General features: G+C 39.8%; 1 protein-coding gene across 23 annotated transcripts in view; it reads left to right on the top strand.

Annotated features, from left to right (window-relative positions):
* Positions 1-16,249, top strand: part of LOC119725671 (rho GTPase-activating protein 5-like) — a 71,011-nt gene that overhangs the window by 36,769 nt on the left and 17,993 nt on the right. For 7 of the 23 annotated variants that reach the window (XM_038197170.1, XM_038197182.1, XM_038197173.1 and 4 more), the window contains exons 16-22: positions 436-500; positions 2,314-2,460; positions 3,700-3,783; positions 4,417-4,506; positions 5,040-5,147; positions 8,730-8,804; positions 10,949-11,053. In XM_038197170.1, the coding sequence (XP_038053098.1) occupies positions 436-500; positions 2,314-2,460; positions 3,700-3,783; positions 4,417-4,506; positions 5,040-5,147; positions 8,730-8,804; positions 10,949-11,053 (674 nt within the window). Of the gene's footprint in view, positions 1-435; positions 501-2,313; positions 2,461-3,699; positions 3,784-4,416; positions 4,507-5,039; positions 5,148-8,729; positions 8,805-10,948; positions 11,054-14,269; positions 14,348-16,249 lie in introns of all 23 variants that reach the window. The other 16 variants (XM_038197171.1, XM_038197174.1, XM_038197187.1 and 13 more) reach the window with 12 other exon arrangements.

Below are 16,249 nucleotides of genomic sequence, written 5' to 3' on the forward strand. Positions count from 1 at the left end.
GAAATTTTTGCATATTTTGACAATGATAGCTATGAGAATGAGCAGCAAGCTCCTAGGACGCCCATTGAACCTCCACAATTTGGGTTGGTCAGGGTACATACCGTCATGAACTGGGTACTCGTGGGTACCACTGGATAACCCCTTTTGTGTGGCATGGGTTTATCACTCTGTCGATCCCACAAGCTGGGTACCTTTAGGTATGTGTGGGCAATAATGGTTATGAAAAGCAGCTCTCCGGATGCCCATTAAGTAGATAGAGGAATGAAATAGGTAAGACTGGAGATTTCAAATTTCAATTTTCTCAACATTCCAGCACGTCCAGTGTACTAAATCTTACTCAAATATAACTCGCTGCTTGCCACTCCCAAAAAATTGAAAGTTTCTGAGTTTTTTATTTGGAAAAGTAATGCTCATTTTTTTTGGTCTGTGTTGCAGCTTTGGAGACCCAACATATGCCAAACCTCAAATTGTCAAAGGAGTTGTATATCCATACCCACCAGGTAAGAGCAGCTAAGGTCAATTTTCCTGACTCCGTTTTAATCTGTACTTGACAAACACCTTGCACTTGCTCGTTAACACTACACAATGCGACATCTTAATGGGCAGAGACACTCGATCTTTTACCATCTACTAAAATGAGGTGCTGTGTTCCAGAAGAACCTTTCTGACAATGTTACAGTCGGCAGTTGTGAGGTGTTCAGGTAAAATGAGACAGAACTGGGCACAGATTTTTAGATTTATTGATATTTGTACTCTTTGAAATGTCTACTACACATATTTCAAAGATACAGTATAAAAAAAGACGTGGAATTAAAGTGTTTTAAGGAAAAACAATTGGCATCTTTCATTTTCACGCCTACCGAACTCAAAACTTTAAAGGCCTTTTTCTCAGTTATTTCCTTTTTGACATGCCGATAAATACGAACTTTAAACAGCCATAAATTGTCAATGGAACGTCCGATCGAAGTGCAACAAACAGTATTGTAAGGAGAATTTTATTCTCTTTCCTAATACCTGCAAAGCCTAATTTCGACCTCAGCCCAGTTCTGTCTCATTTTGTTAGAACCCCTCACATTTGTCATTCGTACATCAACAGATGATGTCAAAAACTTCACGGCTTTGTTAACACAGAACATTGCTAAAACAGTCATTGTAAGAATGTATTAAATCCCTCTCTAAAAGGTGATCATTTGCCACAAGAAATTTGTCTTTAAATGTCAGGAATGGAATCTCAGGGGACTTGTATTTGCTACTATAAGGAGTCGAATCCTCACCAAACTTTGATACCAAATTCAAGATCGATTCTATTCAGTTCCTATATGTGGCTGCCCAAGCCTATTTCAAGTCCCTTAACCTACTTGATTTTAATTTGTTAACCTTGTTTCTTTCCTCTTCTCCCGTTACTACCCCTGCACCTCTGGTTTTTTTCCATCTTGCACTCTTCCTGTTTGTCTCCTACCTCTACTTACCATGATTACTATTAATACACTAACCACACACATCCATGCTTTCGCCATAACTTTATGTAACAAATCATGGTGTACCTGTCTCTGTTTGCAATGTCATTGAACTACTTTTGTTCGTATGTCCTTTTATCCCTTCATTTTCTTTCTGTTTTTGATTCACATTATGTCAATATCATCTACACTTCCGAATTGACTTTTATTTTGGATGCTTTTCAAAATATTCTCGGTACACTGTATGCATCTAATACTGGCACCTAATTGATCTTTTTTTTAAATTTTGTATCTTAAAATTTTGCCCACACTCGATATGATATTTAAAATGTATATCTTTAATCTGAATATTAATAATCGTACAATATAATTTAAATGTTTCATTGCATAACGATGGTGTGTCTTTTCTAATGCTTTGGACATACTTGGATTGGTATAAAAATGTGTTCCACTGTCACGGCTCATTCGCACCTCTTCTCTTTTTAAAAAAAATCAAATCCCACTTCTGCACCACATTGGGGTCAATTTCCAATTTGCCACATCGTTCGGATCAAATCCCACTTCTGCCACCATTTATGGAATCAAATCTCACACATCTGACGCCATTTTTGACCAAATAAATGTCTTGACTATATTTGGCCCAAATCGTCTCAATCATTTTTGGATCAAATCTTGCATTTCGTCCATGTTTGGATTCAATCCCACTTCTGCCACCACATTTGAATCACATCCCACTTCTGCCACCATTTTTGGAACAAATCTGACTTGCCCCACTGGTTCATGGACCGCGCCCATCCCCCACGCAATGCATGCTGTAACTCCTCATTCACTACCACCACGACACGCACACTTCCAGCACAAACTGTAGTGTCTGGTCGAGCGAGGGCGCTATCCGCCGGGGAAGTCCCATCAACGGTGGCACCTCCTCCTCCATCCAGAGTGTATGATCACCTTGTAAGACCGAGTGACATTAAAAATCAGCAAAAATTGTTACGGAATCAAGGTACACACCACTAGTTGTGTTTTGTATCCTTACCCCCTTTTTTTTCAATTTAATACCTACACGTAGCATGGATTTTAGGTTTGGCATTAAGGTTGCATTTCTTAGTGGCCAATGAATGACATGTTAAAACTAACTTCCCCCTTCTACTTTAATAGTTTTCATTTAATTCTTACAACTCTAACCTTTAAAAAAGTTACATGTACAAACTTTCAATTTTAATCCCAGTGCACACATAGAAATGTATGTACTCTACACAGGTGAAAGTGCATGTACATGTCTGTCTACATTTTGTGCACACATAACTTCACAGTCAAGATACAACGGCACTCGGTTCATTTGGAAAAATATTAACAACGGTCTAGTTTTGGTACCAAATTGTTTACAAGAGCTTAATCTGGTAAAATGATAGGATTGGCACCACTTCATGATTATTCTGGATGACGTGTAGCAGTGAAGAAGAAAAGTTTTTTTTGTCAAAAGACACAAACCATGACCAAAAAAGAAATGTTTGCAGATCTTCATTGTTTTCCTGAAAAGTACCTCAACAGATAGGTGATAAAATATTGTGCACAAGATTTTGGGTGTATCCATTGAAAGTATGAACAATAATTGTGTTTGCCTTAAAGTCAGGTGATTAAAGGGAAAATACAACATTTGCAAACATCGAAAAATAAAATGACCAAGTTTTTACGAAATACCTTACAGGATGTTGGTAAATGACAGTCTAAAGCATCCTGTAACATTATGGCACCTGGTGTCAAGTCATTATCAAGAAAATGGTATTTTTGTATTCATTTCCAACGGTGGTCGGCCGGCCACCATTGGAAAAACCTAACTATTTTTCAACTACTGCTCCAAATTTGCAATTTTTTTCAGTCCAAATTTTGTTGGCTATTGGTTACATGTTCACGAACGGGTGCAGGTCAGCTAGACTGGTTCCCTTACCTTCCAATTTTCCGACATCTATAAATTGATCCATTTTATGGGAGTCAGGGAACCAGACTACTTAAACATTTTTGTTTTTCTTGGTTTTTCAAGCATTTTCGAACACAAAACTTCAAACATGTCTGTTAAACAATATTTGATCTATTATACTAACCCCTCAAATAGTTCATTTCTGAAAATTACAGCAAAAGCCAATGATGTACATTCCCTTAAACACTGAAAAGGCAACTTGTGATGTGTAACAGATATAATTGAAAACGGTATTCTTGTCCGATTGTCGTTTTTCTAAAACAGACAAACGAAGTGACGATGTCGTCTACGACCAACCTGAGAGATTCGCAACAAGTCCTAGGAGATTCCCCAACAACAAGAACGAAGGTAAACGACTGATATTATTTTTTCCTCAGATTCTCGGCTTTGACATATGTCTTTAACCCATCCTTTCTGAGTGTAGTTTTTCACCAGCTGGTATCCAGTAGTTCATGACGGTATGTACTCTGATAGGAGGACATTGGAGAACAACAGAATGAAATACTGTCCGCTCCCAATCGAGAGCAAGAAAATAAATTCACTTTAATATATTTTGCTATTAATCCAGCACATCCTCTGTAGGTAAAATTAACGGATGACCTGTTTGCCAGTCCTAGCCTTTTAGCCTTTGCACTGCCTAAAATCGCCCTGCTTGTTACTCCTCATAACGCCCAGAACCGGAGCACTCTATATGGTTTTATTAATTCGTGGAGGAGTAAATCTAATGTAATACAATTGAATACAAGTGCTTAAGGGTTAAGACCGGTTCATACGTCATAAATGTGAAGAAGAGAAATGATGTCTGGTAAGATTCACAGCCAAATCTGCCAGAGTTTAATGAGGCTAACCCAAGTGAATTCAAAGTGCAAAAAACTTGAAGAGAAGTCGTAAATTTGTGTCCAATATACGTTCCTGCTGAGTACAAAGCACCGTCACCAAGCGTCAGAACACTGTCTGATATTCCTCCGAATTTATCCCAAGATCCCGCGTATGGTGAGGTCAAAAAGCCAAAGCCGGATACCCTGCCTAGATCAGACAAGCAGCCCAGCTCTCCGAAAGATCCTGGCAAAGGTAGAGACATTGATTCGCTGCGTCTGCCAATTTCTGCACAACTGACAACCCTGTTGTCTACATAAACCTCCAGTTTAATAAGGCTTGCTTTGATATGGATGTATTGGACGGTACATCCTCTGTAGGTGCAATTAACGGGAGACCTGTTTGCTAGTCCCAAACCTTTAGCCTTTGTACGGCCCAAACTGCCGTGCCTGTTACTCCACGTAACACCCAAAACCGTAGCACTCTACAATATGGTTTTATTAATTAGTTGAGGAGTAAAACTAATATAATACAATTGAATACGAGTGCTAAAGGATTAAGATTGGTTCATACATCCTAAATGCGAAAAGAAGAGAACATGGTGTCAGGAAACAATCGCAGCCAAAAATGCCTGAGTTGAATGAGGCCAACCTGTTTAAATTCAAAGTGCACAAAACTTGACAAGAAGTCATAAATTTGTGTCCCATGTTATGCATTCCTGCTGAGTTTAAACCAGCCGTCACCAAGCGTCAGAACACTTTTTGACATTCCTCCGAATTTATCCCAAGATCCCGTGTATGGTGAAGTCAAAAAGCCGAAGCCGGATACCAAGCCCAAGCCCTATACCCAGCCTAGATCAGACAAGCAGCCCGGCTCTCCGAAAGATCCTGGGAAAGGTAGAGACATTGACTCGCTGCCTCTGCCAATCTTCTGCACACTTGACAACCCTGTTGTCTACAAAAACCTCCAGTTAAAGCTTGCTTTGATGGCTATTGGGTGGCTGGTGTGACAAACTTAAGATGCTAAGCGCCTCTGTTCCTTGAACTTGCTTGTTCTAAATAGCTGATGAGCTCACTTTCTTTACTTGCTTTGGGCTACATGTATGAGCTTTAGAAATTCTATTTTGCGGCTTCTGGTTCTTGAAGATTTAGAAGATGCAGCGTTTCTGGTATTAAGAATCTGCCTAAATAGAAAATACATTAGGATTGTTGTTTTTTTAATGCAGACCTCCAGCCAATGCTTGCTTTGATATGGCTATTGTATGGCTGGTGTGGGTCTACAAGCTTAAGATGCTAAGCGCCTCTGTTCCTTGAACTTGCTTGTTCTAAATAGCTGATGAGCTCACTTTCTTTACTTCCTTTGGGCTATGAGCTTTAAAAATGTTATCTTGCCGCTTCTGGGTCTTGAAGATTTAGAAGATGCAGCAGTTCTGATATTAAGAATCTGCCTAAATAGAAAATACATTAGGATTGTTGTTTTTTTAAAGCAGACCTCCAGCCAATGCTTGCTTTGATATGGCTATTGTATGGCTGGTGTGGGTCTACAAACTTAAGATGCTAAGCGCCTCTGTTCCTTGAACTTGCTTGTTCTAAATAAATGCTGATTTCACTTTCTTTTCTTCCATTGGGCTATGAGCTTTAGAAATTCTATCTTGCGGCTTCTTGGTCTTGAAGATTTAGAAGATGCAGCAGTTCTGGTATTAAGAATCTGCCTAAATAGAAAATACATTAGGATTGTTGTTTTTTTAAAGCAGACCTCCAGCCAATGCTTGCTTTGATATGGCTATTGTATGGCTGGTGTGGGTCTACAAGCTTAAGATGCTAAGCACCTCTGTTCCTTGAACTTGCTTGTTCTAAATAAATGCTGAGCTCACTTTCTTTTCTTCCATTGGGCTATGAGCTTTAGAAATTCTATTTTGCGGCTTCTGGTTCTTGAAGATTTAGAAGATGCAGCATTTCTGGTATTAAGAATCTGCCTAAATAGAAAATACATTAGGATTGTTGTTTTTTTAAAGCAGACCTCCAGCCAATGCTTGCTTTGATATGGCTATTGTATGGCTGGTGTGGGTCTACAAACTTAAGATGCTAAGCGCCTCTGTTCCTTGAACTTGCTTGTTCTTAATAGCTGATGAGCTCACTTTCTTTACTTCCATTGGGCTATGAGCTTTAGAATTTCTATCTTGCGGCTTCTTGGTCTTGAAGATTCAGAAGATGCAGCAGTTCTGGTATTAAGAATCTGCCTAAATAGAAAATACATTAGGATTGTTGTTTTTTTAAAGCAGACCTCCGGCCAATGCTTGCTTTGATATGGCTATTGTATGGCTGGTGTGGGTCTACAAACTTAAGATGCTAAGCGCCTCTGTTCCTTGAACTTGCTTGTTCTAAATAAATGCTGAGCTCACTTTCTTTTCTTCCTTTGGGCTATGAGCTTTAGAAATGTTATCTTGCGGCTTCTGGGTCTTGAAGATTTAGAAGATGCAGCAGTTCTGGTATTAAGAATCTGCCTAAATAGAAAATACATTAGGATTGTTTTTTTTTTAAAGCAGACCTCCAGCCAATGCTTGCTTTGATATGGCTATTGTATGGCTGGTGTGGGTCTACAAACTTAAGATGCTAAGCGCCTCTGTTCCTTGAACTTGCTTGTTCTAAATAGCTGATGAGCTCACTTTCTTTACTTCCTTCGGGCTATGAGCTTTAGAAATGTTATCTTGCCGCTACTGGGTCTTGAAGATTTAGAAGATGCAGCATTTCTGGTATTAAGAATCTGCCTAAATAGAAAATACATTAGGATTGTTTTTTTTTTAAACAGACCTCCAGCCAATGCTTGCTTTGATATGGCTATTGTATGGCTGGTGTGGGTCTACAAGCTTAAGATGCTAAGCGCCTCTGTTCCTGGAACTTGCTTGTTCTAAATAAAAGCTGAGCTCACTTTCTTTACTTCCTTTGGGCTATGAGCTTTAGTTATCTTATGTTATCTTGCCGCTACTGGGTCTTGAAGATTTAGAAGATGCAGCAGTTCTGGTATTAAGAATCTGCCTAAATAGAAAATACATTAGAATTTGTTTTTCTTAAACAGGTATTTGAAAAAAATTTTTTTAATATTCTCAGACTCTAAGCTTTATGAGCGAATTTCTTTGTTTCAAAATGTCTAGATTTCTGTTTGCTCTTGATTATTATCGTTTATAACAAAGCATCGTGTAGATACTGCCAAATTTATAGGTAGAGTAGATCATTTGCAGCTATCCAAACCTTCATTTGGTTGGTTGTTAACCCCATGCGTACAGGAAGCGGTCATGGCCGCGGCCGCTAATCCTCATTGGAATGCAGTTGCCAGCTGTGGTATGCCGTGGCACAGGGCTAGTGGGTAGTTCCACAGCTGCTGCTTTTGTGCAGTCCCGCTACCACACAAAGGCTGTGCAGTCATGCGGGCCACTTGCTCTATGTGTGGAGGAATGTCCCCATTACACCCAATCCTTAAGGGGTTAAGCACCTGTCTTTAGATTTTGAGTACTTTTGTTGCTTTGAATGAAAACAACGCACAAATGATCAACCCTACCTTTAAAAATGGTTGAAATGTCTACATTTTTACACATATGTACGCTGTTTGCCATTGCCATTGCCGGCTCTAAGTCTTTTTAATCTCTTTATATTTCAACCTTATCTCTCTGTTTCTTATCAGGCTTGCAAATTTTCCTCGGATCAGCTGATTTCCTCTTTTTGCTTTCCATTTGTGCCATTTAAAATAGAAAAACACTGTACAAAGTCTTGTAAAGATTTGAATTTCCTCTTTTTTGTGACTTCCCTGCTGCATGCCTGCTTATGCAACCTGTTTTCTTTTTTGGTGGCGCGGCTTTAAACCGTGGATTTTTTTTCTGGTGGCCTTCGAGATCAGCAAGGACTTGACTCTCGCCTTGAATCTCCAAATGGTATAAAGATAACCAAAGTCTAAAGATTTATTAGCGGTGTCTGCAGTTTTACATGCTAATCTTTATCTGTCAACAGCTCATTGCCATGATTGGACTCTTTCTTGCCAGCTTTTCCTCCTTTAGAGTTTGCAGCGGTGAAGGAAACAGAAACGAATCAGAGGAGGCGTTCCTGTACAGAAGTGCTGGCTGAACCTGGAAGTTTCTTTCAATCTGTTCTTTTTTTTTTTAGTGGTGATGGACATAAAAACTAATTTAGTTGTGCTTTCCAATGTAGAAAGAGTGCCTAGCATCTTCAAGGAAGAAGGCCATTATTTTCTTGCAAGTTGCCCTTTTTTGGTGGTTTGGAGCAGTGAAGGAAAGAGAAATTAATTAGTGCTGTTTCCAGTATGCTGTAATCTTCAGGGAGCAAGCAGGATGATTTTTCTGCGAGCGCCTCTTTCTGTCAAGATGTGTACTCACCTACTCAAGATATCCTAATGTATGTAAATAAAAATGTACTTCTAGTTTTTTTTTTTCTTCCAATTGGCTCACTAAAACTGATTCTTTTTTTCAGAGCCTGTCTACGGCGTTATCAATAAAAAGCGGCCGGCAGACCTCGTCTTGCAAGGAGCGAAGGACACCGGCGAAGGTAGAACACTCCATTGCAGCATCAGCCGTTCCATGTGCTTCCATAAAACGTCATCTTCTCTCAAATGTTTCTGTCCTTTGATCTCACTTTGTGTCTTTCTCAGTTCTATGATCAAAGACATTTTTGGAATCAAATCCCACTTTCTGCACCACAGTGTTTCAAATCACACATCTGACACCATTTTTGACCAAATAATTGTCTTGACCATATTTGGCCGAAATCATTGTCTCAATCATTTTTGGATCAAATCTTGCATTTTGTTCATATTTGGATCCAATCCCACTTCTGCCACCATATTTGAATCACATCCCACTAGTTTTTTTTCTTCCATTTTCTTCTTCTTCGACCAAAAAAATTTTGTGTAATAAACAAGCTTTACTTATAGTAGGGAATGTCAGACAAACACCAAATTGTATTAGAAGAGTCTTCAGCATTCCTTAATATGCCCAAGTAGTGACCCTTCCGGTAATCCTGATCATCAACATCCCTCATCTCCTCTGCAAAACCTTTTCAAAAAGCCATTTGAGGAACTTGTTTTGGAACCTTATTGTGAGGCGTTCTGGCAAAATGAGACAGAACTGGGCAGAGGTTGAAATGAGTGTTTGCAGGTATTGGGAAAGAGAACAAAATTCTCCTCACAAGACCGTTTGTTGCACATCAGTCGGACATTCAGTTGACAAGTTATGGCTGTTTAAAGTTTGCATTTATCGACAAGTCAATAAAGTAAAAATAATGAGAAAAAAGGCCTTTAAACTTTTGAGTTTGGTATACGAGAAAAATGAAAATGCCAATTGTTTTTCCTTAAAAGCACTTTTATTCCACAATGAACATACTTTTCCTTTAAAGTGTGTGTAGTGGACATATCAAAGATAACAAATATCAATGAATCTGAAGAAAAAAAAACACCCCATTCATTTTTTTCGCACTACAACCTAAGCCCAGTACCGTCTCATGTTGCCAGAACGCCTCACAATTAAGCAGAGATTCCCCTTGCTCATCATTACCCACAGCATCATTGAAGTCCGTAGAACCTGATAATGGCAAAGTCCAGAAGCTCTGAACCTCTCCCTTAACCTCCTTAAGTCCCTTAACCCTAACCCCCTAGGCCCTTGTTGCTTACAACCATCCTCAATCCTCCAAAATCCTCCAAAATTTTCCAAAATTTTGCAACTCCGCCTAAATTTTTCAAAATTGTCAGACAGTCCTGCCTCAAAATGCATTCATCCTCAATCCTCCAAAATCCTCCTCATCCCAAAACTTTGCACTCGTGTTTAAATGAAGGATAACCAACGCCAAATCCTTCAAAATCATCAGACAGTCCTGCCTCAAAATGCATTCATCCTCAATCCTCCAAAATCCTCTTGTGTTTCAATCACCATTCATCCTCAATCCTCCAGAATCCTCATTTGATTCAATCACCATTCATCCTCAATCCTCTAGAATCCTCCAAAACCGCCAGGAGGATTTTGGAGGAGTGAGGTGGGTTAGGGTTAATCCTAATTCAAAAGCCCCCATAATTCTGCAGAACCTTTTTTTTTTTTTTAGCAGGCATGCAACTTTTCCTCGGATCCGCTGATTTCCTCGTATTTTCTCATGAATGCCATTACAAATTGAAAAATTCTGTACAAAGTCTTGTGTGGGGTTAGGATTTTTGTTTTGTTTTTTGTTTGGCCTAAATTCCCAGTCGCATGCCTTTTTAAGGTTAAATTCCCAAATCCTCCCCATTGCTAATCCCAATCCACAACACCCTTAAATCTAGCAGAGCCGGTTATTGTACAGTGTACAGATCCCCCACAAATCCTCATTCACCAGCATCCTTAAATCCTGCTGAGCTCATTTGTCATTCTGTAGATATTTGTTTTAGCCTCCCCTCCGGTAATCCTCATCCACAAAATCCTTGAAACCTGCCGAGCTTTATGATAAATCCAGAATTCTCAAGCTCCCCCTCCCTCTAATCTAATCCACAAAATCATTTCATCCAGCCTAGCTTGTTTATGATACAATCCAGATTTCCCAAACCTCCGTTTCCTACCATCCCATCCAAAGCACTCTTTTATCCCACTTAGCTGATTGCCCCTAATCCCGATTTCCCTAATCACTCCCTCCCACTAATCCCAATCCACCACCACCCTTGACTCCCGCAGAGCCTACTTACGGCGTAGTCAACAAATCAGGCAAGCCCAGACCGGAACCTCCCCCACGCCGACGGAACAGCGCCCAATCACAAGGCTCGAAAGACACTGGCGAAGGTATACATAGACACGTAGCCCTGCCGTCACTTTACCACCATGGCTTGCTGTGTGACACATTAGCTATGCACCATTCAGATCACTCAAATCCTCACAGATCAGCCAAAATGCAACGCCAGAATTTGTTAGATTGTTAGATTCAGGGCTTCGGAGCTCATCTATCATTGCCTTACATGGGAATATCAATGAGCCATTTCGGTATTTCAACTGCGAATGCGCACAGTGATATGGCTTACGGGTCATTCGGGATAATAAAACGCTCATCAAAGGTGCACGAACGCGCAGGGAGACGGGCGCAAGACCTCGTCCCCGAATTTTACGAGCAGAACGAGCGTTCGCGAAGCATCGCGTTAAGCCCTGTTCATGCTTCACGCGAAAACGAAAGCGAAGCGAAATTCGTGACCTCAACAATACGTTCGAAGCGCGTCCACCATTGTTGACGACATGAATTTCGCTTCGCACTTGCTTTCGCGTGAAGTATGAACCTGGCTTCAGCGATCTATCCCGAATAACCTTTGACCTGGACTACTGCATCGAGATACTGAACTGGCTTATTGATGAACCTTTTCAGCTTTAAAGTATATATTGCTGTGCGATGCACTTCATGCTGAAAACCATTGCAAATCACTCAAACCCGCCCAGATCTACCAAAATCCTACGCCATAGATTTTGATTGACTCGGGACTGTGGAGCTCAGCCGTCTCTGCTTCACATGAGGGTGGAAGCTCCATTTGGTTTTGTTTCCATGTTTAACAGCAAGTTAACTCTCCTTTTGTTTGATCAGTCACAGACAGTCAAAACGACAATCCTGTTCACCAGCTATGCAGTGTCAGGTTTCAAATCAGCAATGTCACTCATCACACCCATACATGTACTTACCATGCCACATCTAACCACAGGGCCAGATTTGGCAAACATTCATAAACACATAATGCTAATCATTTTTGCTTTGTAGAAAGGCTGATCTTCAGTTTTCTAAACCATAACTTACGGGGTTTTTCAAAATCTTGGCGCCATGTCTGGCAGGAGTTTTGGTCCTGCAATGAGGGACATGTAGTCAGTATTATTTACGAAATGAGTATTAAACCAAATGTGTTAACCAGTTCGCGCCGGATGACGTGCATACCCGCAAAGGTTTTGCGGTATTCGGAACAGATGACGGATAAACACGCAGGGAGCGAGGCCTGGAAATGTCTGTCAGCGACCCGCTTGCAGCGAGCGAGGCCGGAAATATGAGTGTGCTGCTTGAGGGTCATGGCTTCAACCCGCCTGGCTTGAGGTCGAGTGAAAATAATCCTTGCCTCGTTTCGTTCTTGTCAAAATAATCCTGGCGTGAACTGGTTAAAGAAAAAAATATATTCCATTTGGTGTCGGGGATGAAAAAAACCTCATCAACACTTTTTCCAGATGAGGGCAGAGACCAAGCCAAGCATTTTGAAAACCCTCCAACGTAGGTTTAACATTATTGAACAGGGTTGGTATACCTTACACGTTGGATCTACACAGCTGCTGGTAGAGGTCCATGCTGTCATTGGTGTTGTTTTAGCAGTGTTGTATTCGAATAGTTTACAAGTCCTTTCACAAGTCCAGTCGAAAGTCCAGTCACAAGTCCTTTCATAAAGTCAGTCACAAGTAAGGGGATGAACAATGACAAAGGAATACTTTTTTAACAGTTCATTTGAATAGCTAGTGACTTGACTTGAGACTGAAGGAGTTGTGATGGACTTGCAGGGACTTGTGACGGACTTGTGACGGACTTGTGATGGACTTGCAGGGATTTGCAGGTACTTGCAGGGACTGGAATGCAACACTGCTTTTGAGTGTACAGTGTAGACTTCAGAGCTTTTCATTTTTTCAACTCTCATGGTGACATTTTCATTCTTAGATCAGCAAGTGTGCTCGTCAAGCTTCATCCCATGGCCTGCTGTGGTGTGGCTGAACAAAAATTATTCGTCTGGGCTTTTCTCATGTCTGTAAATTCACCTGTCGGCTAACTTAATCTCCTACTTGTAGATTGCAGAGTTGATATGGACACAGTGATTGAATTGTAGACGGCATTGTGCCTCACCTACTATGGGATCCGTGCGCCAACAAAAGAAGGCGCGTTTTTACCACTTTTGAGAGCTCCGTAGATGGGGAAAGCAGCGTGCGCGCGCGTACTGTACTGGTTCACGCACGAAGTACGCACAACTTCCTGAATGTGCAAAAGCTATAGCCACCGCGTCTTCGCGTGAACGTCAGGCGTCGTCGGCGCGCGAGTACGTTCAAATTCAACTTGCGATGGTCTCCGAGACTAATCCCTGCCTCCAATAACTTTGGATACATTCGAAATACGCAGTGGATGGATCGGGAACTAGTCTAGGTCACCCCAACTCTCCTTTTCTGGCCGTTGATGGGGTACTTGTGCACGGAGCCCATACGCACAAGAGCCACGGAAGGACACATAACAAATGTAGTGGTTGACGTGCAAATTACTTACCTATTTTCAATTAGATGCACACAAACTTGTAGCAGTTTCACATGATCACAAGACATCCGAGTGTAGACACAATTAGCGCAGATGTACATCTACCTACAGTAATGAGTCACTTTTTCAAAACCCACTTGCGTAGTTGTGCACGAAGCCGATTCATGTAGCTTGGTGCATGACTTAGCAGCAAGTCTGCTATATCAAAGATTGTTTTCGTACTCAAAAAGCCCTCGACCCCAGATGCCTTCAACAAAACTCACATTGATATTATGTGATTCTGAGCATACTCTATAGCCAGCAAATGGCTTTCCATTTTCAAAAACAAATTTACATGCTGCTTGTTTATGTACCCTTAACAATCATGATCTTATCCATATTCACCTTTTGTTGAACATTTGTCAGGGAAATGTGAAAAAAAGACACAGTCGTGGTGTAATATTGCTGTCTTTAACAACAGGTGACTTATCTGCAGCAGTGCTAAAGCAAAAACACTCAAAGCAAACTTGACACAAAGAAGAATCATCTATTTTTTTCTGATTGAGTCATTTTCAGTAGCGGCTATGAATAGTGACAGCAATATCTCAATGGCAATAATCAAATCCATAGCCAAAAAATGTCAAGTTTGGTAGCAGCCGCTAAGCACATATCTCTCTACCTAGTTGCTCACTGACATCCGGGGCCGCCGTGGACTAAGCAGGTGAACTAATTCTGCTAACCGCCTATAACTTGAAAATTGAACTTCTCAGATTCTTTCCGTCGTCGTTGTAAAACAGAAGTCAAGCGACGATCCCAGGAAGATTCCAGCCGCACCTCGTCAGAAGAAGGTAGAAATTAAAAAACAAAAAAATTGCCGAAGTAAAAAAAGCCTTCACCGCTGCTGTAGTTAAATCCAAAAAAGCACCCTTGCTCTTGTCTGTAGTTTAATTTATGTATTTGCTGTAAGCTTTGATGAATCTTTGTGTTCAAAGCTGTTATTAGGTGACTGAGTGTCTGCTTAAGCTGTATCTAGACAAAGTATGCTGTATTTGTTAGTTGGCATTAATTTGGGGAGACGTGCTTTAGCTTCAGCACAGCTCTGCACTTGTTTTGTGTAGATTTCTTGAAGGGTTTTAAAACAAGTGTATTGAATTCTGTTGAAGTTGTATACAAGTCACAGATATTTTTGTTGATTTCAAAGCCTCTTTAGGATCAGTTTGTGGCAGAAATGTAGACCGTGGTTGGACTTGGGTTTTAAAACATTTGTGACTTTATTCCCAGTTAACCGAAGAGATGTCAAAACGAAGAAGATTGTCGAAATTATCTTTGAAAAATGCATTCAGTTAAATGTTTCATTTGTACGCTTCACTGCTGTCCGGTACGTAAGTGTGACGTCATTTCAACCTAAATGATGCCCACTGCACATGGAGTAGCATTGGAACCATTGGAACCAGAAGTAGTGCAAAGTGGCGTGTTTAGCCAATGGGTGCTAGTAATCAGTGGTGCGTGTGCGTGTGTACGACACAGTCACTTACGAACCGGATAGTTGCAGAGGAAAATATTCTGTGGTATGATGAAAAGCGTGTCTTTAATTTTGCATGAAAGCTTTTTTTGTGTCAATGATAAACTTGATGATTTCAATAAGTTCAAACAAGAGTCTATTCTGCTGAGGATGTTTTGATTTTGTTTTATTATTCATGTTTTATATGAAAGGTTTACATGTACATTAACTAACAACTTTAATTAAGTCAGATAGCTAACAACCTTAGAAAAAGATCCTACTCAAATATTTTTTAAGTCTTATGTTGTGTTTTATTTTTATCTGATTTTTTTTCAGCAGGAGCATTTCCAAGATGTGCTTTACAATGTTACATTCTTGAGTTCTCATTTTCATCTCCATAATTTAATTGCAGAAATTCCAGTAACATAATTGCATATCATTCCACGCAAAGACATGCACATTCCATGTTGCAACATTCACTTTGTAAAACTGTGTGAGATTTCTGCAGAATTTCTGTAAAACATTGACATTCTGTAAAAATAATCCAGAATGAAAAAATACATTTGGAGTGGGGAAGTCTGAAAACATCCTCACAAAAATTATCATGACATGAAGTCTTCTATAATCTACTGAAATTCTGTAGAAATTCTCCAGATGTTTTACAAACGTATACTGATTTAATTTCCCTACCATGCTTACCCTATCCAACAGTTATTTCTAGTATTGACCCAGTTTTAAATGAATCTGATTTTTTTCCCAGGGCATCTTTACACAGATCCTGAAGGAAGGACTTGGAAAAAAAAAAGAGGTCTTGATATAGACCAATCCGGTCACAGCATCAATTCTATCATGAAGGCTCACTACTTTTTTACTACAATGTATTCAATGTAATACTACAATGTATACAATGTAATACTGCAATGTATACAATGCAATACTACAATGTATACAATGTAATACTGCAATGTATACAATGTAATACTGCAATGTATACAATGCAATACTACAATGTATACAATGTAATACTACAATGTATACAATGTTATACTACAATGTATACAATAATGTATACAGTGTAATACTACAATGTATACAATGTAATACTACAATGTATACAGTGTAACACCACAATGTATACAATGTAACACCACAATGTATACAATGTAACACCACAATGTATACAATGTAATTCTACAGTATACAATGTAATACTACAATGTGATACTACATTGTATACAATGTAATACTA

This window comes from Patiria miniata, unplaced genomic scaffold (assembly GCF_015706575.1).
Source record: "Patiria miniata isolate m_02_andy unplaced genomic scaffold, ASM1570657v1 HiC_scaffold_19, whole genome shotgun sequence".
Lineage (NCBI taxonomy): Eukaryota > Metazoa > Echinodermata > Asteroidea > Valvatida > Asterinidae > Patiria > Patiria miniata.